General features: G+C 38.5%; 1 protein-coding gene across 4 annotated transcripts in view; it reads right to left on the bottom strand.

Annotated features, from left to right (window-relative positions):
* GREB1L (GREB1 like retinoic acid receptor coactivator) overlaps positions 1-27,750 on the bottom strand; it is a 295,678-nt gene that overhangs the window by 41,822 nt on the left and 226,106 nt on the right. For all 4 annotated transcript variants that reach the window (XM_060173567.1, XM_060173569.1, XM_060173570.1 and 1 more), the window contains 3 exons: positions 18,817-18,997; positions 14,178-14,370; positions 5,068-5,201 (listed from right to left, as the gene is read on the bottom strand). In XM_060173567.1, coding sequence (XP_060029550.1) covers positions 5,068-5,201; positions 14,178-14,370; positions 18,817-18,997 — 508 coding nt within the window. The remainder of the gene's footprint in view (positions 1-5,067; positions 5,202-14,177; positions 14,371-18,816; positions 18,998-27,750) is intronic.

Genomic DNA, 27,750 nt, shown 5'->3' with positions numbered 1-27,750 from the left:
AGATTATGTCTATTTTTTAGTCTCTAATTCATAGAGAGAGAGAAGGAAAATCTTTTTATTCTTTTGGAGTTTGACCCAGAATTGGGAAATAAAAAGAAGACAGAGAAGGCAGAGCAGTCATGATCTATAGTTCCTAAAGTCAGGGTCAGAAGGAGGAGGGTGGCAATGGAACTGAACTATATTAAATGATCTGACTGTTCCTTAATTTTCTCTGGTCTACACTCCAAATCTTTCACAGTAAAGTTCTTTTTTTTTTTTTTAACTAGAGCACCTACTGTGATTTTGTAAGCACCAATTTGTTTTGCTTAATATCTTAATGCTTTTTTCAGTCACCAAGTTGCAGATGCTACCATGACCTCAACCTGACTTCCCTAGGCAGACGACCTCACATGTGTCCTAGAACCCCACCTCTCCAGATCCCTGCCCAACTAGGGAAAAACACAAGCAGGCTGGGAGTATGGATCGAACTGTCAATGCCCATGTTCAGCAGAGAAGCCAGAACCTTCTGCACCTCATAAAGAGCTTTAGTCCATGTTCCCCGAGGAATAAAGAATAGGTTTTTGTCAGTGTTTCCTTTTTATAAATAAAAATTATATATATAAAAAAGAATAGGAAAGCTTCCAATGGAGGGTATAGGACACAGAACTCTGGTGATGGGGATTGTGTGGAATTGTACCCCTTATCCTAAGATCTTGTTGATGACTATTAAATCAATTAACAACAGCAACAACAAAAATTTTAAAATCATGGAGGCTGGGTGGTTGCATACCCAGTTAAGCATGCACAAGGACCTGTGCATGGATCCAGGTTCGAGCTCTCAGCTCCCCACCTGCAGGGGGGATGCTTCAGAAGTGTTAAAGTGTTAAAGCAAGTGTCTATTTTATTCTCTCCCTATCTCTCCTCCCCTCTCAATTTCTATCTGTCCAGTCCAATAAAATGGGAAAAAAATGGCAACCAGGAGCAGTGAATTTGTAGTGCTGAGCCCTAGTGATAACCCTGGAGCCAAAAAAAAAAATTTTTTTTTTTTAAATCATGAAACCATACTGATAAACTAAAAGACTCATGACATAAATTCTTAGAAAAGTGGTAATAGGAATAACACAGATGAATATTAGGTTCATGATTAGTCAACAATTTGTTTGGCTTTATATGTTAACTCTTCTTTCAGCCACTAGGTTCCAGATGCTACCGTGATGCCAACCGGAATTCCCTGGGCAGAAACCCCACCAATGTGTCCTGGAGCTCCGCTTCCCCAGAGCTCTGCCACACCAGGGACAGAGAGACAGGCTGGGAGCATGGATCGACTTCAACAACCATGTTCAGTGGGGAAGCAATTACAGAAGCCAGAACTTCCACCTTCTGCACCCCATAATGTTCCTTGGTCCATGCTTCCAGAGGGATAAAGAATAGGAAAGCTGTTAGGGGAGGAGATGGGATATGGAGTTCTGGTGATGGGAATTGTGTGGAGTTGTACCCCTGTTATCCTATGGTTTTTGTCAGTGTTTCCTTTTTATAAATAAAAATTATATAAAAAAGAAAAAAACAGAAAAGTGGTAATAGGAAAAAGACTAACAAAAATAAAAATAAAATAAAATAAGAACCCTGAAGCAACCAGAAGAACCGAAATAACTAAAATTAGAAATAAATAATATTGACTAAGGATCCTGGTTCGAGCCCCCGGCTCCCCACCTACAGGGGAGTTGCTTCACAGGCGGTGAAGCAGGTCTACAGATGTCTACCTTTCTCTCCCCCTCTCTCCATTTCTCTGTCCTATCTAACAATGATGACATCAATAACTACAACAACAATAAAAAACAACAAGGGCAACAGAAGGGAAAATAAATAAAAAAGATTAAAAGAAAAAAGAAAATAAGAGAACCATACAAAAAGTCAATGAAGCCAAATTTTGGTTCTTCAAAAGAGTAAACTAAATTGACATACCCTTAGCCAGACTCAAAAAACAAACAAACAAACAAACAAACAAAAAAACTGGGAGAAGACTCACATAAATAGGATTGTAAATGAAAGAGGAGCTATCACAACAGACACCACAGAAATCCAAAGTATCATGTGAGTCTTCAATGAACAACTGTAGGCCACCAAGCAAGAGACCCTGGAAGAAATGGACAAGTTCCTAGATACCTAAAAGCTTCCAAAATTAAGCAAAGAGGAACTAGAAAATATGCACAGGCATATCACAGCCAAAGAAATTGAAACAGTTATCAAGAACCTTCCCAAGAATAAAAGTCCTAGACCAAATGGTTTTACAAATTAGTTCTACAAAACCTTCAAGGCGGAGTTAATTTTTTAAAAATTATTATTTATTCCCTTTTGTTGCCCTTGTTGTTTTATTGTTGTAGTTATTATTGTTGTTGTTATTGATGTCATCGTTGTTGGACAGGACAGAGAGAAATGGGGGGGGGACAGAGAGGAGGAGAGAAAAATAGACACCTGTAGACTTGCTGCACCGCTTGTGAAGTGACTCCCCTGCAGGGGAGGAGTGGGGGGTTTGAACCAGGATCCTTCCTCAGGTCCTTGTGCTTTGCACCACCTGTGCTTAACCCACTGTGCTACCGCTCGACTCCCTAATACCTCTACTTTTAAAGCTCTTCCAAAAGACTGAAGACACAGGAATACTACCTTCCAACTTCTATAAAGCCAACATCATTCTGATACCAAAAGCAGATAGGGATACCACAACAACAACAACAACAACAAAAAAAAAAACACCAAATCAAACAAACAACTACAGACAAATATCTCTGATGAACATAGATGCTAAAATACTGAACAAAATTCTAGCCAACCGGATACGGCAGTATTTTAAAAGATTGTTCATCATGATCAAGTGGGGTTTATTGCAGGGATATGAAGTTGGTTTAATATATGTAAATCAGTCAACTTGATCCACCACATCAATAAAGCAAGAACAAAAACCATATAATTATATTAATAGATGCAAAGAAAGCCTTTGACAAAATCCAACATCCCTTCATGATCAAAACACTACAAAAATGGGAGTAGATGGAAAATTCCTCAAGATAATGGAGTCCATATATAGCAAACCTACAGCCAACTTCATACTCAGTGGTGAAAAACTGGAAACACTTGCCCTTAGATCAGGTACTAGACAGGGCTGCCCACTATCACCATTACTATTCAACATAGTGTGGGAAGTTCTTGCCATAGCAATCAGGCAGGAGCAAGGAATTAAAGGGATACATTTAATTGGAAGAGAGAAGTAAAACTCTCCCTATTTGCAGATGATAGGATAGGATACATAGAAAAATGTAAAGAATCCAGCAGGAAGCTTTTGGAAATTATCAGGCAATATAGTAAGGTGTCAGGCTTCAAAATTAACATACAAAAGTCAGTGGCATTCCTCTATGCAAACACTAAGGTAGAAGAAGAAGAAATCCAGAAAAATTTTAAATTATCTTTATTTATTTATTGGACAGACAGTCAGAAAGTGAGAGGGAAGGGGGAGATAGAGAAGAGAGACAGATACACCCATAACACTGCTTCACCACTTGCAAAGCTTTCCCCTTGCAGGTGCGGACCAGGGGCTTATAGCCATATCCTTGTGCATTGTAACATGTGTGCTCAACCAGGTGCCCCCGATCAATTTTACTATAGTAACAAAAACAATAAAATATATAGGAATAAACATAGCAAAAGAAGTGAAAGACTTGTATACTGAAAATTATTAGTCACATACAAGGAAGTAGAAAAAGACACAAAGAAGTGTAAACATAATGAATATTCTACCCAGAGTTATATACAAATTTAATGCAATCTCCATCAAGGTCTCACTCAAATTTTATTTTTTTAGGAGAACAGAACAAAAGCTACAAATGTTTATCTGGAACCAGAAAATACCTAGAATTGCCAAAACAGTCTTGAGAAGAAAGAACAGAACTGGAGAAATCACACTCCCAGATCTCAAGTTGTATTATAATGCCATTGTAATTAAAGCTGTTAGTACTGGAACAAAAACAGACACAGTAACCACTGGAATAGAATGGTAAGCCCAGAAGTAAGCCCCCACACCTATGGACATCTAATCTTTGACAAAGGTGCCCAGACTATTAAAAGGGGAAAGGAAAATTTCTTGAACAAATGGTGTGGGGAAAATTGGGTTGAAACGTGCAGAAGAATGAAACTGAAACACTACATTTCACCAGACTCAAAAGTAAATTCCAAATGGATCAAGGACTTGGATATTAGACCAGAAACTATCACTTAGAGGAAAATATTGGCAGAACCCTTTTTCATCTAAATTTTAAAGGCATCTTCAGTGATACAAATTCAGTTACAAAGAAGAATAAAACAAAAACAAACCAGTGGGACTACGTCAAATTAAAAAGTTTCTGCACAGAAAAAGAAACCACCACACAAACAAAGAGATCCCTTACAGAGTAGGAGAAGATCTTTACATGGCATACATCAGACTACTAGCCAAAATACAAAAAGAGCTCACCAAGCTCAACAACAACAACTAAAACAAAATAAAACAAACAGATAAACAAAGAAAAAAAACCCTAATGACCCTATCCAAAAATGGGGAGACAATATGAACAGAATATTCACCACAGAAGAGATCCAAAAGGTCAACAAGTATATGAAAAAATGCTCCAAGTCTTTGATTGTCAGAGAAATGCAAATAAAGACAACAATGAGATACCACCTCACCCCTGTGAGAATGTCATGCATCAGAAAAGGTAGCAGCAACCAATGCTGTAGAGGTTGTGGGGACAAAGGAACACTCCTGCACTGCTGGTGGGAATGTCAATAAGTCCAGCCCCTGTGGAGAGTAGTCTGGAGAACTCAGAAGGCTAAAAGCTGACCAACCCTAAGACCCTGCAATTTCTCTACTGGGGATATATCCTAAGGAACCTAAGCACACTCATCCGAAAATATTTGTATATACTTATGTTCATAGCAGCACAATTAAAAAATACTGTCAATATTTCCATTTTATAAATAAATTAAATTAAAAAAAAAAGAAAAATAGAGGGGAAAAAAGAAAGTACAATTAAAGAAAAGGCTCAAAGGTTCTTAATTTACCTTTCCAGGAGTGTGTTCACCATTTTTTCAAAAGTCTCATCACATCTTAGAAGTGGACTTGTGATTCCCCACTGCAGGGACTTACTGTACTCATTCAGACCAAAGTAGAGCTTCCCTTCACAGTTCATATCCTCCTGATTTAAAACAAAACAAGAAACAGGATACAGTGTGTTTTGCTTTCTTGCAGGGGAAGTAAAGTTCCTGTAATAGGTTATATTTGAGGAGGTTAGAGATTTGCAAACTCTCTATAGAAAATTAAAAAGCTTCTGTACTCCAAAAGAAGACATCAAAAAATTGAAAAGGTAATGTGTGAATTGGAAGAAAATGTCTGCAAAAGGCTCATATCCAAATACATATTTAAAGAATTCATACAGCTCAATAGCAAGACCAAAAATAATATGAAAATACAAGTGCAGCTGGGGAAATAGCTCAATTGGAAAAGCACCTAATTTTCTTGCCTGAAATCCTTAGTCTGATCTCTGTAGCTGCATGTATGAGAGTTGCTCTGGTTTATATTTTCTCTGCCTCATGTGAAACTCTCTTGTATATAATAAATAGAATAAATATTTTTTTAAAAAGGTGCGTAGAGGAACTGAATTGATATTTCCCCAGAGAAGATAAACAGGTGGCCAACAGTTACATGAAGCGTGCACAATTTTTATGTATATTTTATTTATTTACTGGCTAGAGACAGAAATCAAGATGGAAGCAGTAGGAGAGGGAGTGAGAAAGAAAGATACCTGTAACACTGCTTCACCACTCCTGAAGCTTTCCCCTATCTCCGTGCATGTGGGAACTGGGCTCTTAAACCTAGGACCTTGTACATTGTGCTTTCTACTGGGTATGTCAGTTTCCTGATAGTGTCTGAAGCAAGAGGCTAATGTTATACACTGACTTTGTCTTGCACACTGTGTTGTACTGCTGAACTTTTATGACATATCAATTCTTCCTTCGCAGGGTGGAAGTTAGAAAGTTTGGAGCGAGGAGTCAGGTGTTAGCGCCGTAGGTTAAGCGCAGGTGGCGCAAAGCGCAGGGACTGGCATAAGGATCCCGGTTCGATCCCCTGGCTCCCCACCTGCAGGGGAATCGCTTCACAGACAGTGAAGCAGGTCTTCAGGTGTCTATCTTTCTCTCCTCCTCTCTGTCTTCCCCTCCTCTCTCCATTTCTTTCTGTCCTAACAACGATGACGTCAATAACAACAACAATAATAACTACAACAACAATGAAAAACAACAAGGGCAAAAAAGGGAAAATAAATTAAAAAAATATTTTTTAAAAAAAGTTTGGAGCCCAAGTTGGGTCCCAACTCAACATTTATATAGCTGGTGTATTTAACTGCTTCTTGTGCTTTTTTTTTTTTTTTTTCCCCTCCTCCAGGGTTATTGGTGGGCTCGGTGCCTGCACCATGAATCCACCGCTCCTGGAGGCCATTTTTTCCCCCTTTTGTTGCCCTTGTTGTAGCTTCATTGTGGTTATTATTATTGCCCTTGTTGACGCAATTCGTTGTTGGATAGGACAGAGAGAAATGGAGAGAGGAGGGGAAGACAGAGAAGGGGAGAGAAAGATAGACACCTGCAGACCTGCTTCACTGCCTGTGAAGCGACTCCCCTGCAGGTGGGGAGCCGGGGGCTCGAACCGGGATCCTTATGCCAGTCCCTGCGCTTTGCGCCACATGCGCTTAACCCACTGCGCCACCGCCCGACCCCCCTGTGCTTTTTTATTGTACTGTATTCTTTTTTTAAAATATATATTTCTTTATTGGGGGATTAATGTTTTAAAGTCAACAGTAAATACAATAGTTTGTACATGCATAATGTTTCTCAGTTTTTCACATAGCAATACAGCCTCTAATAGGTCCTCTGTCATCCTTTTTCAGGACCTATTGTACCATATTCTTGGTCAATCTATCTGTAAGTAATCAGAATACAAATTAAAAACTTATCTTGGTGAATCACTCAACATTTATAATATTGGTGTCCCTGCTTATAAATCAGTATGTCCTATGCTATTGATGACATGGGCTGGATAAGCTTTCTAGTAGCTAATGAATGTTGTTCCTAGATCCATTAGGATATTTTTCAGCAGTGGAGATAGACTTTTCACGGCTCCTGTGACACACTGATGGCAGAGGTTAGAAATATAGTCCTTGATCAACACAGGTCTTCCCCTACTTTGTGTAGTTCTATGCAGCCAGTAAACTGCTGGAGTTAGAAATATAGCCCTACACATTATATTTGCCCCTTTCTTTCACTAACCTGGGAACATGACTTGTTGCATTTTGTTCTACTATCTCTAATTATATTATGTGTTTGCTTGCATCAAAATATTTTGTAGTAACCCTCAAGAATAGGGTTGTGACTGGCCTGTTTCCCCTTCCTTCCTTTCTTCCTTCCTTCCTTCCTTCCTTCCTCCCTCCCTCCCTCCCACCCTTCCTTCTTTCCTTCCACTCCTTCCTCTCTCTCTCTCTTTTTTCTTTATTGGGGGATTAGTGGTTTACAGTCAACAGTAATACACAATAGTGTGTACATGCATAACATTTCCACCTAAAAATACAACCTCCACTAGGTTTTCCTCTGCCATCCTGTTCCAGGACCTGATCCCTCCCCGACCCACCTCCGAGTGGGTCGCAAGGATGTGTTGGCAAGGATGTGGAGAAAAGGAAAATGTACATACTTGGTGGGATGAGATTTGGTATAGTCTAATGGAAACCAGTATGGAGAGTCCTCGGGAAAATAAAAATAGGACTACTGCATGATTCAGCAATTCCACTCTAGATGTTTATCCAAAGTAAATAAAATAGGATATTTAATAAAAAATATATCAGAAGTGAACATTTCATTTTACTTTTTGGCCATATTTACATTCTATTTATTTATAGTAGTGATTTAATATTGTTATATAAACTATAAGCTAATAGGAATATGATTCCATGTGGTTACCATCACCAGAGCTCTGTGTCTCGACCCCTCCACTGGAAACTGTCATGATTCTCCCAGTCACTGATGTGGGCTGATTTTATAATTATCTATCTCTGTCTATGCTTATGTCTATCTGCCTATCTATTTATCTATTTTTTTGCCCATTTTTTTCCCTGTGGTCCTGACTTCACTTCTTTTCTAAGTCACCCCCACACCTATTACTACTTCTGAATGTTTTTTCATTTTTCCTCTTCTCTCTCAGATAAGAGAAATGCTGCCTGACTTCCTTTGGTGTTCTCCATATTTGCTTCACTTTCAGTGATGATATAAAAACAAGATTGCTGGTGACAAACAGAAGTGACTATTTTATATTCCTCCCAATTTGTTAATCCTTACATTAAACTGTAACTATAATTTTGCATTACACATGTTGTAATGGAATTGACAGATATTTATTTTTTAAATTTTTTAAAAATTATTTTTATTTATTAGATAGAGACAGCCAGAAATCGAGAGGGAAGGGGGTGATAGAGAGGGAGAGAGACAAAGAGACATCTGCAACCCTGCTTCACCTCTCATGAAGCTTTCCCCCTGCAGGTGGGGACCAGGGGCTTGAACCCAGGTCCTTGTGCACTATAACGTGTGCGCTTAACCAGGTATGCCACGACCTGGCCCTGGAATTAACAGATTATTATTTAAAATGTGAGTTATGAAACTTTGAATGATGTCACTCTAGCAAAATATGTCCCCAAATTACACAAATCACAAAATATTTTTTTTTTTTGTAAAATAAATTGTATCTGGGGAGGTGGTTCAGTATTAGAGGTTATATCTTGCATATGTAAGGCCTTAAATTCTATCCAGAGCATTGCATAAAGTGATAGAGTGATGTTCTGGTCTGTCTCTCAAATATAAATAAGCAAAACAAACAAGCAAACAAAATCTGCCCTCTTTCAAAGTCCTGCCCTCTCAGTGACCCCAGCCTGTCTATTCTCTGCTTTTCTTCCAGCCAAACACTGCTCTGCAGATACTGTTCCTGGAAGGTCACCAAGGACACTACAGGCCAAGTTCCAGTCCTTATATGTCAGTTCTTAGCCTCACTGGCCTACTGCAGTTATCTTCATAGTTTTTCGAGGTTTTTTTTTTTTTTTTTTTGCCTTCAGTTTTATTGCTGGGGCTCGGTGTCTGCACTGCTCCTGGAGGCCATTTTTCCCCTTTGTTGCCCTTGATGTTTATTGTTGTCCTTTGTTGTTATTATTATTGCTATTTTGGTGCTGTCATTGTTGTTGGATAGGACAGAGAGAAATGGAGAGAGGAGGGGAAGACAGAGAGGGGTAGAGAAAGATAGACACCTGCAGATCTGCTTTACCGCATATGAAGTGACTCCCCTGCAGGTGGGGAGCTGGTTCTCGAACCGGGATTCCTGAGCTGGTCCTTGCGCTTTGCGCCATTATGCACTCAACCTGCTGCACTACTGCCTGGCCCCCTCTTCCATAGATTTTATCTATACCAATAGCTTAAGTGATTTTTGGTTTTGAAAAAAAAAATCTAGTCTAAGCTCCAACTATGCATTTGTGATGGTGCACACGTCTCAGTTTTGAAGTCCAACTCCTCTGTATTCCACCCATCAGTCTTCTCTGTGACTTTTTTCCAACTAAAGTGATCAGCTCAAAGATAGATTTAACTCGTCCCTGTTTCCTAATAAGCAACTTTTTGAAAAGTTACTATTTGTCCAATCATTTTCATTGTTAGGATCGCTGATTCAGGCTTTTGTTAGCTCTAAGTCAAGTCACCAAAAGCCATATTCTTGCTCTCTCCATTTCTCATCACTTTGACTTAGTTTCTAGAATTTTTGAACCTCCTTAAAGTACAGCATATTAGCAGATCCTAAAGCTGTACATATGTTTGTTCTATGGCAGGACAGCTTTACCTGCAGACACATGCCCAGCAGAAATGCATGTGCTAACATGCTAACAGGATGGGTGAGTGGATTGTGGGATCACCTAGTGTAGCCTCCACAGAGTAATAAGAACAAGAGGCTTATGACTTATCCAAATCATACAGAATCTTTCATATGTGAAGAAGTCAGATATAGTGGGGCCAAGCACTTTTTTGAGTGCACATCACTATGCACAAGGGCCTGGGTTCAAGCCTCTGGTCCCCACATGCATGGGGAAAGCTTCACAAGTAGTGAAGCAGGGCTACAGGTGTTTCTCTTTCTCTCTCCCTATCTCCCCTTCCCCTTCGATTTCTCTCTGAACTTTCATATGTGCGTGTATGTTTGTGTTTGCGTGTATGAAGAAAAAGAATAGGAAAGGGAAGGGGTAGGGAAAGAGGGAGGGAAAAAGGGAGGAGTCATTAGATACAGGAGCCACATGGTGGCTCACCTAGTTGAGTCCCCACATTACCCTCCCACACCCCCATGCCCACCTGCAGGGGAAGTTTCACAAGTGGTGAAGCAGGGTTGTAGGTGTGTTTCTTCTTCTTTACCTTTATAATTACCTTTATAATTCTTTATGTTCTTTACCTTTATAATTAACCCCCCCAATTTTTCTGTCCTATCAAGATAAAAGATACAAAGTAGCCATCAGGAGCAGTCATGCAGTCACTGAGCCTCAGTGATAACCCTGGTGGCAATAAAAAATGACAATTAAAAAGTCAGATGTAAGGGGCCAGGTGGGGCGTACCTGGTTAAGCACACACATTACAGTGCACACGGACCCAGGTTCAAGCCCCTGGTCCCCACCTGCAGGGGGAAAGCTTCACAAGAGGTGAAGCAGGGCTGTAGGTGTCTCTCTGTTTCTCTACCTTCCCCTCCCTTCTCAATTTCTCTCTGTCTCTATCCAATAATAAATAAATAAAATAAAAAGATTTAAAAAATAATAAAAAAAGTCAGATATAGGGAGTCAGGTGGTAGCGCAGCGGGTTAAGTGCAGGTGGCGCAAAGAACAAGGACCTGTGTAAGGATCTCGGTTCGAGCCCCCAGCTCCCCACCTGCAGGAGAGTCGTTTCACAAGTGGTGAGGCAGGTCTGCAGGTGTCTATTTTTCTCTCCCTTTTTCTGTCTTCTCCTCTTCTCTCCATTTCTCTCTGTCCTATCCAACATCGACGACATCAATAACAACAACAATAAAACAACAAGGGCAACAAAAGGGGAAAATAAAAAAAAAAGAGTCAGATATAAAAGAGTGCAGAGTGCATGATTTCACCTGAAATAAAGCTCTGTCTTGCCCGGTGGGCAAGACAAATCTGTGGTGTAGGTGGACAAAGAGTCTTCTGTAACAGAGGGGGCCTGGGCTCTGGTGTGGTGGTAATGCTCTATAATATTTTTTTCATCTGGCTGCTGGTTTTATGAGTGTATTTAGTTTGTGACAATTTAAGTTGTACATTTACATTATTAATATAAAGAGTAAAAGGCCTATATGTGTTGATATTTCTAATAATACGATACCCATGCTAAAAACATTTGTTAATACCTGTGTTTATTTATTTTTTGGATTTTATTTACTGATTAATGAATGTGAAAGTAGAAGGAGAGAGAAAGAGCTAGTTATCATTTGGTACATGTGCTGCTGGGGATTGAACTTGGGACCTTGTGTTTGAATATCTAATGCTTTCTTCACTGTGCCACCTCCTGGGCCACTAAACCTGCCAGGTTAGCACTCAAGGCCTCTATAAGTTTTTTTTTTTTTTCCTCCAGGGTTATTGCTGGGCTTGGTGCCTGCACCATGAATCCACCACTCCTGGAGGCCATTTCCCCCCCCTTTTGTTGCCCTTGTTGTTGTAGCCTCGCTGTGGTTATTATTGCCATTGTTGATGTTGTTCATTGTTGGATAGGACAGAGAGAAATGGAGAGAGGAGGGGAAGACAGAGGGGGGAGAGAAAGATAGACACCTGCTTCACCGCCTGTGAAGCAACTCCCCTGCCGGTGGGAATCAGGGGCTCGAACCGGGATCCTTACGCTGGTCCTTGTGCTTTGCACCACATGCGCTTAGCCCACTGCGCCACCGCTCGACACCCCTCTATAAGTATTTTTTTCAGGTGATGTTTGCATTTTAGAGACTATGAAGTGGTCTCTAAAAATGCTTGATGTAACCTCCTCTTTGGCCCTTGAATTTTTCCTTTTTCTTTTAAAATTGTAATTAATTTATTAATATATATGTGATTGATCCTAAACTGATGCTTTCATTCTTTTTTATTTCAGACAGAGAGAGGGAGAGAGAATGAGTAGAAAGAGACACCAAAGCACTGCCACTTCACCATTCATAGGGTTTTCTCTGCTGCTATTAATACTCTCAGGTGGTGCTAGAGTTCAAAGCTGGGGCTGGGGCTTCATTGCTGGTAAGGTGTATATTCTACCAAGTGGTCTATCTTTTGGCTTCAACTTTTAAAAAAGTGAAATGTGATTAATATGTAACATTATATTAGTTTCAGGCATTATGATTACATATTTGTAAAAGTGGTGAAATCAACACTACAGTAAGTCTAGTTAACATTACTATATATTATCACACTTCTTTTCTTATGATAGAGACTTGAAATATTTATGCTCTTAGCAACTTTAACATATGTAGTACTGCAGGCAGGGAGGTAGGGCTGTGGATGAAGAACTGGACTCTTAAGGATGAGGGCCCGAGTGCAGGCCCTGCTATCATATATGAGAACAGAGTTATGTTCTGGTTCTCATTCATACTCTCCTCTTACTCCCCTCTCTCTCTTTCATAAATAAATAGATTTTAAAAAATGCATTGTTGTGGCTATAGGAGATAATATAATGGTTATCAAAAGACTTTCATACCTAAGTTTCCAAGGTTCCAGGTTCAATCCCTAGCATTATTATCATAAACTATTTAGAACAAAAATATTTTGAAAAAAAAACAACAAAATAAAGCGATACATTATTATTAATTATGTCACCATGCTGCATATGGGATCCTCATGATTTATTAATCTTACAAGTTTGTACCTTTTGGCTCTCTCCATCCATTCTGTCCACCCTCTTTCCCTCCATCAATTTGTCCTTTGGATCTATGTTTTTGCATGTATGTCTAATTCTACTTTTGATCATAGTGAGTTTGCTTTCTCTTCTAAGCTATCAGCTTTCAGTGTTTTTAGGAAGATCTAACATAATCTGCAAGTGCTCAATATTTTTTAGCCGAATTATTTTGCTCTTCCCAATTATTTCTCCTCTACAACACTGATTTCAGGATAACTATAGGAGGGTAATCTTTAGAAGTTTCTTTATTACATGTGTAAGGTTACTTTTGTAAATTATATACATTTTTTTACGTTTTCTCAATGTTGACCTCAACTTCGTAGAGATTATTTTAAAAAATAAACAAACAAAAAACTTCAGAGTATAATTAACTCCCCACTGTCCAATTATTTTGAGGTTCTAGGAAACCTTAAAAAAATTTTTTTTTTCAGGTATTAAGGACTAAAGTGAAAAAAGGAAACCTGGATATGCAGACAACTGAGATAGCTACTCTCAACACATTAAATGAAACCACTGAGCATGTTAAAGTATTAGTACCATCATCTTCTGCTCTAACCAGGTGACTGTGGGAACTGACTGGAAGAAAGAAACAAACAAAAACTCAGTTGCTCAGGAAGCATTAGCATAGTTAGTAGAAACACAGATCAGTTGTACTGGGACAGGACAGAGAACCACCCAAGAGAAAACAGAATTCCCCAGGCCTCAAACTGAAATTAGCCATTTAATGGAACACAAAGGTAATCTGGGATGATGGTGTCAGATATCAGCTTTTTTTTTTTAACTCTGCTCTATGGATAACTTTGTATCTACATGATAACCTAGAAAAAGGAGAATCACTTCATCAAAGCCACATGGGACACTTCACTTCAATTTTCAGTTTGATAATTGTAATTATGTGAACTACTGAAAGATAAAAAATCATGTTAGTGAGATTTTTGAACTCTTGCTATATTATACAGTCATGGCCATAGTTTATTACAAGATTCTATTCTTGTGAACTAAAATTATTTTTTAATATTTCTTTATTTGGGGGATTAATAGCTTACAGTTGACAGTAAAATACAATAGTTTGTACATGTGTAACATTTCCACATAATAATACAATGCCCATTAACTAGGTCCTCCTCTGCCACCATGTTTCACAGGGAACTGAGATCATGAACTTACTTATAGTGTCAAAAAGAATGCAGACTCACCATGCTATCCAAATGTACCCAGTGAACCTCATTGTTGGAGCTGACTCGGGACTGTTGGGTCTGTAGAGTGTATGGGAAGGAGCTGACCTGTAGCACAAGGAGGTTGAAAGCTTCCAGAACTTCTCTGCAATTAATGACTCTATCAGCCAGTCCATGACTAGGTTCACCATGTGACAAAGATCCTGAAATCACACTGTAGAAATATTGAAAACCACATTAGGACTTTCTAATTTAGCTGATTAAATGCAGAAGCAGACACAAGTGGAGAGTACGTTTTATTTTCTAGTTTTTTTTTAACTGGTTGTAGGAATTGAAGCAAATGACATTTTTTAAAATTTACATTTGACCTAAAAGAGCAAACAATATACTCCTTACCTGTTTCAGACAGATTTCAGTTTTATTTTGCTCTTTTAAAAAAATTTCCCCAATACACCTCAAATTACAAATTAAACTATCAAAAATAGCATTTAACACAAAATATTTTTTAAAAAGGAAGAAAATAGAAAAGAGAGAGAAAGAGAGGGAGAGAGAGAGAAAGGCTTGGGAGATGGTGCAACAGATAAGAGTGCTGAACTCACAAATGAGTTTGATTCCCGGTATCACAAATACTAGAGTGTTTCTCTCTCATAAATAAATAGACAAGCACCTTCTCAAAAATCAGTTACCCATCCTAAGGATAATAGTCATTGCACCATAGAGAGGCTGTCATGGCAACAGAAGATGATTCCATACTAAAGTGTTTCTCACTCTCTCAGTCTCTATTTAAAAAATGTGGCCCAGAGTGATGAAATAACACAGACATAAAGTCCCACTCCCCCCCCCCCCCCAGCACATCTCCAAAGCAAAACAACAAATAATCAACCCCTGGTGGGTCTTAAGATAGCTTACCCTGTTGGATGTGTCATGCAAACAACCTGGCTTTGAGCCTTGATACCACGTGAAAAATAATGGCACTAAGAAAAGCTCTAGTGATATTTTTCCTCCCTCCCACCCTCCCCCTCCTTCCCTCTCTTCCTCTCAGAAATCTTGAAAAGGGGTAAATCAACAGGGAACAGTGCAACTGCACATGTGCCAAAGCTCCAGCATCTCAAACAAACACTATAGTTGAAATGAGTCACTTCAGTTTGAAAGCTCAAATGAATCTGGGAATTTCTCCATCAAAACATGGCTCAAAACCTTGTCGAGCTCTCTATACCCTGGTGAGGGCCAAAAGTGCAAGGGGTCCCATCTGTGTTGCTGTCATTCTTTCCTCCTTTGATGCGGCTAGTCCACGGAATGGACTTGGGAGGAGGGAGGGGAAGACTCTTATTCCCTTCCCTATGACGATCATTTTCATATCTTTGCATGAGTTTCTTTTAAAAGATTATTATTTTAATTAGTGACTTTTAGGATTATGAGATAATAGGGCTACAGTTCCACACACACCCCAACCAAAGTTCTGTACCCTCTCTCTCTCCTAAATCCCTCAACAATAACCACTATAGGTCTCCTAAAGTCTTAGAGACAGGTTGGCTACTTGTGTTTTCTTCTTCAAGTTCTTGTGTTTCAGTTTCCTATATTCTTTTTTTTTTTATTTTATTTTAATCTTTTCTTTCTTTCTTTTTTTTTTTGCCTCCAGGGTTATTGCTGGGGTTCAGTGCTCGCACCATGAATCCACTGCTCCTGGAGGCCATTTTTCCCCCTTTTGTTGCCTTTGTTATTGTAGCCTTGTTGTAGTTATTATTGTTATTGTTGATGTCGTTCGTTGTTGGATAGGACAGAAAGAAATGAAGAGAGGAGGGGAAGACAGAGGGGGAGAGAAAGACAGACACCTGCAGACCTGCTTCACCACCTGTGAAGCGACTCCCCTGTAGGTGGGGAGTCAGGGGCTCAAACCGGGATCTTTATGCCAGTCCTCGTGCTTTGCACCACGTGCGCTTAACCCTCTGTGCCACCACCTGACCCCCTCAGTTCTCTATATTCTACATGTGAGTGAAACATTCTGGCAGTTGCCTTTTACTTCCCTTACTCAGTATAACCTGCATGACTTTTCAATTCTATTCTAATTGGATGTGGCTAGTTGCTTTACATCTCAAAACTACATTTTTTTAAATCCACCTCTCCTGGCAGCCATTTTTTCCCATATAGGACAGAGAGAAATTGAGAGAGGAGGAGGAGACAGAGAGGGAGAGAGAAAGACACCTGCAGACCTGCTTCACCACTCATGAAACATCCTCCCTGCATATGGGGAGACTGGGGTTCAAACCCAGATTCCTGCGCTGGTCTGCTTAGCCAGTTGTGCCATGGCCTAGCTCCCTTGACTCACCATTTGTGAAGCTTCCTCCTTGCCACAGCCCACCCCACAACCTCAAACTTTCAAGTGAGCTTTCTCTGTCCATAGAATACTAACAGAATGGGAGTCGGGCGGTAGCACAGCGGGTTAAATGCACGCACAAAGTGCAAGGACTGGCTCAAGGATCCTGGTTCGAGCCCCCGGCTCCCCACCTGCAGGGAAGTCGCTTCACAGGTGGTGAAGCAGGTCTGCAGGTGTCTTTCTTTCTCTCCCCCTGTCTCTCCCTCCTCTTTCTTTCTCTCCCCTCTCTGTCTTCCCTTCCTCTCTCCATTTCTCTCTGTTCTATCTAACAACGACAACATCAATAACTACAACAACAACAAAAAAAAGGGCAAGAAAAGGGGGAAAAAAAAAGAATACTAACAGAAGGGAGTCGGGGTTAAGCATACATGGCGCAAAGCACAAGGACCAGGGTTAAGGATCCTGTTTTGAGCTCCCAACTCCCCACCTGCAGGGAAGTCACTTCACAGGTGGTGAAGCAGGTCTGCAGGTGTCTGTCTTTCTCTCCCCCGTCTCTCCCTCCTCTCTCCATTTCTCTTTGTCCTAGCTAACAATGATGACATCAATAACAACAACAATAATAACTAGAACAACAATTAAAAAAAAAGGGCAACAAAAGGAATACTAACAGAGACTGAAAAGATGTGGACAAAATTTCTCTCCTTCATTCCTCCCTTCTTCCATCCCTCTATTACACAATATCTTAGTTATACCCACATATGCTCTAAAATTCAGATTGTGGGGAGCCAAACATATTATGGGTTTCAAATAGGCACCTTGGTAATTTTGACATTTCTACCACATGCAAAAAAAAAAATCAATTTTCAAATCTCGTGTGTCCTGGAGAGAAGCCCCCCCCCAAGCTCTGCTCAGCTCTAGCTTTTGGTGGTGGTAGGGAATGAGACCCTGATTTGGGAACTAAAGTATGAAAGCCTTTTTTTTTTTTTTTAAATAAAACTACTATGCTATCTCCCCTGAGAAAAGAAAATCTACGAATACTTACTGATGCCCCCAAGTTTCCTCCCCAAATGCTATGGACAAGCAACACCGGATTACTATTGGTCCAATATGCAATACCGGATTACTATTGGTCCAATAATGGTACCCTGAGGCTGAGGGAGGGGAAAGGAAGGAGCAAGGAGGCAAAAGGGAGGGCTCTGTGACTCTAGTGTTTGATGGTATAAAGGGTCCTGAGTTGGGGATGATGGTACTTTGCAGATAACTATCATGGAGCAATAGGAAATTGTACTCAAGTGTCAACATGAAATAAAAAAATGGAATGATATTTTTTGCCTTTTTAATTCATTACTGTATTTTGATTTGGAAGGAAAGCTGGTTCCATCAGCCTACATTTAATGCATTAATAACCCCACCTGAGATACAGGGATATTTTAATTGATAAAATGGGAAAGTTTTCAGATCTGCTCTCAGATTATTGGAGTAGCATTTCCACTATAAAGATAAGAGGTATGAAGAAAAAGGAGAGGAAGAGAAGTAGCAGAAGAAGAGGAAAAAAGAAGGGGAAAAGGAATAGAAGAGGTAAGGAGGAAATGCATTCAGGGAACTCATTCATTAACTGTAACCTCTTTATTGTTGCCCTTCCTCTGAGGCAGCTGAGTTCAATAATCCACTAAGGATTATATTATTATTATTGCTGGGGCTTTAGCATTCTTGGGTGACTTTTTCAGGGAGGGAGGGAGGAAGAGAGGAAGGGGGGAGAGAGAGACAGACAGACGGACAGACAGACTATAGCACTGAAGCTTCCTTCAAGGTGGTGGGGGCCAGGCTGAAACATGGGTCTCAGGCCTGGTAAAGCAGATGGACTGTCATTTTGCTGATTCCCTAAAGACTACTTTTAACGGATTTTTCTTCCTCCCTTCCTTCCTTCTTTCCCTCTTTCCCTTCCTTTTTTCCTTTCTTTTTAGATTTATTTTATTTATGAGAGAGAGAGAGGAGAAGGAGGAGGAGGAAGAGGGGGGAGAAACAGAGAATCAGAACTCTGGCACATGTCATTAGTGGTCAAACCTGGGACCTCATACTTGAAAATCCTATATTTTCCCACTGTACCACCTCCCAGGCTGCTTTAACAGGTATTTCTAAGTTCACTGACAGCACAGCTAAAATAAAGTTAACATTAAATCATAAAAAAAAAATGAAAGGAAGGAAAAGGCAAGAGTAAGTTAGCAATAAGAAGATGCCAAATATTGAAGCTCCTGAGTTTTAAACCACCACCTTTTAAAGTAATTTATCACATAGCAAGTACTACTATAGAAGAAATATTGTATTTGCTCACTCTGAAGCAATCACCTCGTTAGTTCCACATGAGAGTTGTCATGAACCAGCACAAAGAGTGTGTACGGGTTCTGTTTCACCCTTCTCATAAAAACTTCAAACTTGGTTTGAATCTCATTGTCTAGGCAAACCACGTATTTCTCTGCTCTCTGATAAGCTGTCCCATTTTCCTCCAGACCCAAGTCTACAAGGACACCTGTCAAAAAGAAAAAAGAATATATCTTTTTATATATGCATATAGGAATGAGATAAATTCAAGTTCTGTGTCAACTGATATGCCATGTACTAACTGTGTACAGACTTAAACAGAGCAGATATTTTTCCTTTTCATATCCTCTACTGCAATTCTGAGAAAGAAATATCAAATTTCCTTTTTTTAAAAACACCCCATCCTACCTTCAACATCAGATGCAAATATATAATAAATTATTTGTTATATTAAGTAGAAACAGTTCAGTGTACGAGACCTTTGTTTAGATAAATTCTGTTTATACACAAAGTGCTGTTGCTAATAGCTATTACTGATCATTCAGAAATAGTGAAACTTTGGGTTACAGCTCTTGATCAAATTAATATAATGAAGTAAGAGTTCCTTACTACAACAACAAATGTAAAAATAAAATAAAATGTGATGGTAAACATATAACAACTAGGTTGGTTTTTAAAGGTAGTATTTAATTATGTACCAAAATAACAAAAGTGAATAGAATTATCCAAAATTACCATTCTCTCCAAATGTTACGAAATTATCTAGTATCATTATCTTTAATCTATTGATAAAATATCTAAACATTTAAATAAATAATTCTAGGTATTGTTACCAAGATGATTAATGATATAATTAATAGCATTCAGATAATCTCTCCCTTTTTTTTTTGATTCCAGGGTTATTGTTTGGGCTTGGTGCCAGCACTACAAATCCACTGCTCCTGGTGGCCTTTTTTTTTTTTTTTCTTTTTTCATCTTATTGGATAGAGCAGAGAGAAATTGAGAGAGGAGGGGAAGGTAGAGAGGGAGAGAGAAAGACAGACACCTGCAGACCTGCTTCACTGCTTGTGAAGCATCCCCCCTGAAGGTGGGGAGAAGGAGACTCGAACCCAGATCCTCGAGCGGGTCCTTGTGCTTCACCTGGTGCGTCACAGCCCAACCCCCAATAATTAATCTCTAAATCCTCCTTTAAAATGAAAAGAAACAATGATCATTATGTGCTAACTTATGTAGGAAACATTTCACAATGTATATAGGCATCAAATATATGGTATACCTTATATATGGTATACCTTACACTAAATATATGACAATGCTATATGTCAATTATATCTCAACAAAACCGAGGAAAAAACTAGTGACAAACAATCTCCTCTCCACTGCTACCAGCATATTTAGTTGCACAGGGGAAGGCTAAATTCATGACATTAAACTCAAGATCCTTCAAGTAGGAGAGGACTGGTTTGGGGATTAGAAATGTCATATTTGTAAAGTTACACATAGCTCTTAAGGAACATCATGAACTATAAAGGGCTGAAGATATTTAGCATAAAATCATTAGTCACAATTATACAAAATAAAAACAAAAGGCTTTTAGAAATTTTATTGATTTAGTTTCATTTATATAGATTTTCTTTTAATATACAGTTAGCTCAATTAACTATGTGCAATATAGGTCTAGAAGCTATAATACCCATAGCTTTAAGCAGCATAAAAGGGGAAGAGGAAAAATGTTTTAGTATATAAAATATTCATTATACTAGAAAAGTGAACAGAAATTACTTAGTAACTTTTCTCACTAAAGGTTTTTCCTCATTGACTGTCTTTAATTTTTGCCCAGATGTAGTCAAATATTAATGTGAACATTTCCAAAAGATATCAGTCAAATATTTAATTTGGAAGGTATGCTGACTTTTTCAAAAGTGGGTTGACTTTAAATTTATTCAACATTTGAAAGTGTTTTTTAACAAAATCAGAAGAGAAAATACTAAGCAGAACCTGGACTGGAGATGGTGTATTGCACCAAAGTAAAACACTTTGGGATGGGGGTTCGGGTTTAAGTCCTGGAACATGATGGCAGAGGACCTAATGGGGGTTGAATTGTTATGTGGAAAACTGGGAAATGTTATACATATACAAACTACTGTATTTACTGTCAACTGTAAAACATTAATCCTCTAATAAAGAAATTTAAAAAATTACAAAACAAAAAAAGAAAGTTTTTATTGTAGCAGTTACTATGCTAGGTGTCTAGAGACATATAGGAGAGTAGAACTTAGTTCTATCTTTAATCTATGGAGTTTAGATGGAGAAAATAGCTATTTTTGACAAGTGTTATGGTGGGAGATAAAGTACTATGGAGTAAGAAGGGTGAATGAGGCATAGAGATAGGGCCTACTTAATCTTTATTGTATCTGAAATAAATTTACCTTATTTTGACAAAAGGGGCTATTAGAACAAGCTGAAACAAAACATAGTCAAAGTTTTCCCTAGTCTTTATTTCCCTGAATAAATTTTCTTTTTTTATCTTTTTATTTATTATTGGATAGAGACAGAGAGAAATTGAGAGGGGAGGGTGAGGTGGCGAGGGAGAGAGACATAGTGACTCCTGTAGCCCTCTTCACCACTCATGAAGCTTTCCCCCTGTAGGTGGGGACCACGGGCTTGAACCCAGGTCCTTATGCACTGTAATGCGAGTGCTTAACTAGGTGTGCCACAGCCTGGCCCCACCCCAGACGTTATTTTTTATATATTTATTTATTTTCCCTTTTGTTGCCTTTTTTTTTATTGTTGCTGCAATTGATTTTGTCTTTGTTAGATAGGACAGAGAGAAAATGGAAAGGAGGGGAAGACAAGAGAGGGGAAGAGAAAGACAGACACTTGCAGACTTGTTTCACCGCCTGTGAAGCGACTCTCCTGCAGGTGGGGAGCCGGGGCTCGAACCAGAATCCTTACACTGGTCTTTGCGCTTCGCGCCATGTGTGCTTAACCTGCTATGCTACCACCCAGCTCCCTTAGATAGTATTTTCTAATCCTAAGGAATAAGGATAGTAAGTTAAAGACATGCTAATATGAAAATACTATAAGTAGTTCATAAAGAGAAAAACATATATCTTAAAGATAATTAAAAGTTGACTACATTTCAAAATAAATAAATGAAATAAAAACAGGTCAATTACATAAATTCCTGTAATGAGAAGAGAAAGGTCCATGAATCTAAGAGAGGCCCTTCTCTTAGATAAAACATGATACATTTGCATGTAACTCAGTCTGCTGGCTAGTAGTGGTGAATTTGGGTGGGTGAGTTATTATGCCAGCCTTAATATAAATATATTAAGTATCTAGTAATAAGTCTTGTTCTAGATGCATACAACCTCTATGGAGAAAATGATGAGCAATTAATGATACTGCAGGGGAGATAGCATAATGGTTATGCAAACAGACTCTCATGCCTGAGGCTCCAAAGTCCCAGGTTCAATCGCCCGCTCCCCCATAAACCAGAGCTGAGTAGTGCTCTGGTGTATTATAATGGTTATAATACAAAAAGACTCTCATGCCCTCCCTCTCTTTCTGCAACTCTTTCAAAAATAAAATAAATAAAATATTTTAAAAAACAATTAATGATATTGAGGAAGACCTAAAATGTAGTCAGAATCAAGTTCTCTAATATATATATATATATATATATATATATATATATATATATATATATATATATATTGGGATTACAATGTAATTTTGGAATGATGGAATTACATTGTAACACCAATAAATATTTCAACAGTCTTACATTTAACTTGAAATATTATTTAAAAAATTCATATCACAGAGTGAAGGACCAAGAGTCAATATAGTCATGAATAAGAAAAAGAAAGAAAAAAAAATAAAAAGAAAGAAAAAAGAAAAAAGCAGTTAGCATGGGGTAGGTACTAAAGAGCTGGATTCATAACAGTGTTTGCTTAGCACAGTCATAGGCCCCAGAAGTAGAACATCTAAAAAGTCTGCATTGCAGATGATGGTGAAGGAGGGGCTGCAATAAATGGCACTGGAAGAATATATGAAGCAAGAAATTATGTTAGATCTTACCAACACAGACATACAGGTTTCAGATGGATTAAAAACTTAAATGTAAAAGATAAAACTATAAAAATGTTCAAAGACAATGCAAGAACTGTGTGATCTCATGAGTCCTCTCCCCTCCCCTCACCACAGTACTCATCATCTCGGCTTATGGTGGGGGAATTGAACCAGGGACTTCAAAGCCTTAGAGATGAGTATCTTTTACATAACCATGATGCTATCTCCCCTCTAAAGATGGACACATTCAACTTAAGATCATCTATTAATCAAAGACATTATAAATAAAAAGGTAACTCTTCTATATCTGTAGTAGGTTTTAGTAATAAAGGATTAATAACCAGAATGCATGAATTTCTCTTATAAATCTGAAAGAAAACTGGCAAAAAACTTTAATAGACACTTTCTTAAAAAAAAAAAAACAGGGAGTCGGGTGGTAGCGCAGCGAGTTAAGCGCAGGTGGCGCCAAGTGCAGGGACCCGCAAAAGGATCCCGGTTGTAGCCCCTGGCTCCCCAACTGCAAGGGAGTCGCTTCACAGGGGGTGAAGCAGGTCTGCAGGTGTCTCTCTTTCTCTCCTCCTCTCTGTCTTCCCTTCCTCTCTCCATTTCTCTCTGTCCTATCCAACAACGACATCGATAATAACTACAACAATAAAACAACAAGGGCAACAAAAGGGAATAAATATTTAAAAAAAATTTAAAAAACACCAAACTCAAGTGGGGTGGAGGGAAACAGAATAATGGTTATAATACAAAAAGACTCTCATGCCTGAGTCTCAGGCTCAATCCCCCACACCACTGTAAGCCAGAGCTGAGCTCTGGTAAAATTAAATTGAAGTAAAACAAACAAAAACACTCGAGGGGAAAATAAGTGTATAAAAAATGTTCAAGATTATTAATAATAAGGGACATACAAATTACAATCATTTTGAAATGGGACTTTGACAAATTAATACAAATTAAATAACAAGAAATGGATGGAAGGAAATATGTATACCTCATTTTAAACAACAAATCCAGGAGGGATAAACTATAAACTAAAGAGATTCTTTACTTGCAGGAGGGTTGAGTGAAAAAGTAAAGTATAAGTGAATGGGGACAGGGTAGGGAGAGGGGAGACACTTCCCTGAATATGCATTTTTTTATAGCTTTAATTCTTAGAACTGTGCAACAATCAAATAAAATCAAGGAAGACTGAGTGGATGTGAAGGAGACACTCAGAATCCAAACAGTAACATAACATATGACATGAAACCTAACAAAGCAACACTACAATGCTGAGGATGAAAAAAAAAAAAACAGAACTTGGGAGTCGGGAGGTAGTGCAGTAGGTTAAGTGCACGTGGCGCCAAGCGCAAGGACCTGTAAGGATCCTGGTTCGAGCCCCTGGCTCCCCACCTGCAGGGGAAGCAAGTCTGCAGGTGTCTATCTTTCTATCCCCCTCTCTGTCTTCCCCTCCTGTCTCCATTTCTCTCTGTCCTATCCAACAATGACAACATCAATAACAACTACAACAATAAAAAACAAGGGCAACAAAAGGGAAAATACATAAATAAATATTAAAAACTTTAAAAAGAAAAAAAAACAGAACTCCCCACCTATGGGCATCTAATCTTTAACAAAGGTGCCCAGACTATTAAATGGGGAAAGGAGAGTGTCTTTAATAAAATGGTATTGGAAAAATTGGTTTGAAACATGCAGAAGAATGAAACTGAGCCACTAGATTTCACCAGACTCAAAAGTAAATTCCAAATGGATCAAGGACTTGGATATTAGACCAGATACTATGAAATACTTAGAGAAAAATATTGGCAGAACTTTTTCATCTAAATTTTAAAGGCATCTTCAGTGATACAAATTCAGTTACAAAGAAGAATAAAACAAAAACAAACCAGTGGGACTATATCAAATTAAAAAGTTTCTGCACAGAAAAAGAAACCACCACACAAACAAAGAGATCCCTTACAGAGTAGGAGAAGATCTTTACATGGCATACATCAGACTACTAGCCAAAATACAAAAAGAGCTCACCAAGCTCAACAACAACAACTAAAACAAAATAAAACAAACAGATAAACAAAGAAAAAAAACCCTAATGACCCTATCCAAAAATGGGGAGACAATATGAACAGAATATTCACCACAGAAGAGATCCAAAAGGTCAACAAGTATATGAAAAAATGCTCCAAGTCTTTGATTGTCAGAGAAATGCAAATAAAGACAACAATGAGATACCACCTCACCCCTGTGAGAATGTCATGCATCAGAAAAGGTAGCAGCAACCAATGCTGTAGAGGTTGTGGGGACAAAGGAACACTCCTGCACTGCTGGTGGGAATGTCAATAGGTCCAACCCCTTTGGAGAGCAGTCTGGAGAACTCTCAGAAGGCTAGAAGTGGACCTACCCTAACACCCTGCAACTTCTCTCCTGGGGATATATCCTAAGGAACCTAGCACACCCATCCAAAAAGATTTGTGTACATCTGTGTTCATAGTAGCACAATTTGTAATAGCCAAAACCTGGAAGCAACCCAGGTGTCCAACAACAGATGAGTGGTTGAGTAAGTTGTGGTATATATACAGAATGGAATACTACTTAGCTAACTAAAAATGGTGAATTCACCCTCTTTACCTCATCTTGGATTGAACTTGAAGGAATCATGTTATCTGAGATAAGTCAGAAAGAGAAGGATGAATATGGGATGACCTCACTCATAGACAGAAGTTGAAAAGTAAGAACAGAAGGGAAAACACTAGGCAGAACTTGGACTGGAGTTGGTGTACTGAAGCAAAGTAAAAGACTTGGGGCAGGAAGGGCTCAGGTCCTAGAACATGATGGTGGAGGAGGATCCAGGTGGGGGGGTAAAAGTGTTATCTGGAAAACTGAGAAATGTTTTCCAGATGGACCAACTACTGCATTTTATTGTCAGTTATAAATAGTTAATCCCTCCCGTGGAAAAAAGAAAAGAACTAAGTAAAACAAATTGGTGTTTTGGCTCAGCACTATAAAAGTAAAAGCAAAAAATAATTTCATGCATTCTCTGATTAATGAGTATGATGTAGATAGGAGGACCATATTTTTCCTTGCCAGAAAAATAAGTTTCAAATATGGCGTGGGGGGGCAGGAGGGGACAGGTTGGCGCACCTGGCTAAGCACATACATTACCAAGCCCATAGACCCAATTCAAGTCCCTGCTCCCCACCTGTGCTGAAGCTGCTCTGCAGAAGTCTATCTTCTTGTCCCCTCTTAATTTCTTAATATTTTTCTTAATTTCCTTTGGCTACCGAGGGAGGCATATTGTATTTATCCAGGTGGGGGAAAAAAAGCCAAACAAAGAGTGGGGAAAGACTAAAAAGAATCTAGAAAAAAATGGAGGTTAAGCACACATGGTGCAAAGCACGAGGACCAATGTAAGGATCTGGGTTCGAGCCCCCGGGTCCCCACCTGAAGGGGGGGTCGCTTCACAGGTAGTGAAACAGGTCTGGCAGGTGTCTTTCTCTCACCCTCTCTGTCTTCCCCTCCTCTCTCCATTTCTCTCTGTCCTATCCAACAACAGCAATGGCAACAACAAAAAGCACAACAAAAAGGGGACAAATGGCTTCTAGGAGCAGTGGTTTCATAGTGCAGGTACACAGCCCCAGCAATAACCCTGGAGGCAAAAACAGAAAAAAAACTATTTATCAGTATGAACTCACTTTAATTTTTAATTTATTTACTTTTATTTGTTTATTTATTTACCAGAGCTCAGCAATGGCTATGGTGGTTCCAGAGATTAAACTTGAGACCTTAGAGCCTAGAGCATAAAAAAAAGTCTTTTGCATAACCACTGTGATATTTCCCAGGCCTAACTGTTTTTTACTTAAAATACTTTTTAAAATTTCACAATATAGACTTTCATCTGAGAGAAGGTAGTAGGTATAATAATGTATCTTGAAAATTTATAAAATTATATTTCCAAAAACATTTATAGTCTCATAACCTTTGAAGTTAACCTCCAAAAAAAATTTAAAATGTTGAGAAAAAGTTGAAAGACTAGTACAATAAATGCCTATGTATTCTTCATTTAGTTTCATCAATTGTTAATATTCTTCTACATTTGCATTTTTTAGTTATTATTGCTGAATAATTTAGAGGTGACACATAATATACACTCCATAATCACGTCAATATACATTTCATAAGACCAAAGACATTTTCTTGCATAAACTATAATATCATTACATTCACAGGACAGAACTATTGTTGACATAATAGTCCCTAATACAAAACTCACACTTGAGTTTCATTAATTGTTCCCAGATAAATAGTATTTTTTATTTTTAGGCCTAGTGACAACCAATTAAGAATTAAGAGCTGCCCTTGGATAGCATGTTTCTCTATTTTTTATGATTAAAACAACAACAACTGTCGCTACTTTCATATTTCCTTTTGGTCTTTTTATTGAAAATGTTTAAAACACAGATTGATTGGTTTATAGAATATCATAAAATCTGGATTTGTCTGGGAATGTCCTTGTAATTAAGAAGAGGTTAAACACATGTGGTAATTATACTTCATGGATAACATTAAGTATTTCTCTTTGCTTATTATGTCAATCTGTCCCACAGCAATGGCAAAGCTTGATTACTTATGAAAGTATCTACTACCAGGCCTATGTTTTACAGCTATGTCACATCAGACTATAGCTTGTTAATTTTTTGTAAAGAAGGGCTTGTCCTCACTATTAACTAACCCTCACTACTGCCCCTTTAATTTTTTTCAGTATTACTATAGATTTGTGTTTTTAAAAATTCTATAGGTTACAATCCATTGCCATTTTTTCCCTTTTTTTTAGATTACTCATGTATGCATAATCTCTTAGCAGCCTTCCAGATCCCATTTTCT

This window comes from Erinaceus europaeus, chromosome 15 (assembly GCF_950295315.1).
Source record: "Erinaceus europaeus chromosome 15, mEriEur2.1, whole genome shotgun sequence".
Taxonomy (NCBI): domain Eukaryota; kingdom Metazoa; phylum Chordata; class Mammalia; order Eulipotyphla; family Erinaceidae; genus Erinaceus; species Erinaceus europaeus.
This window is presented reverse-complemented; position numbering and strand designations above follow the sequence as displayed.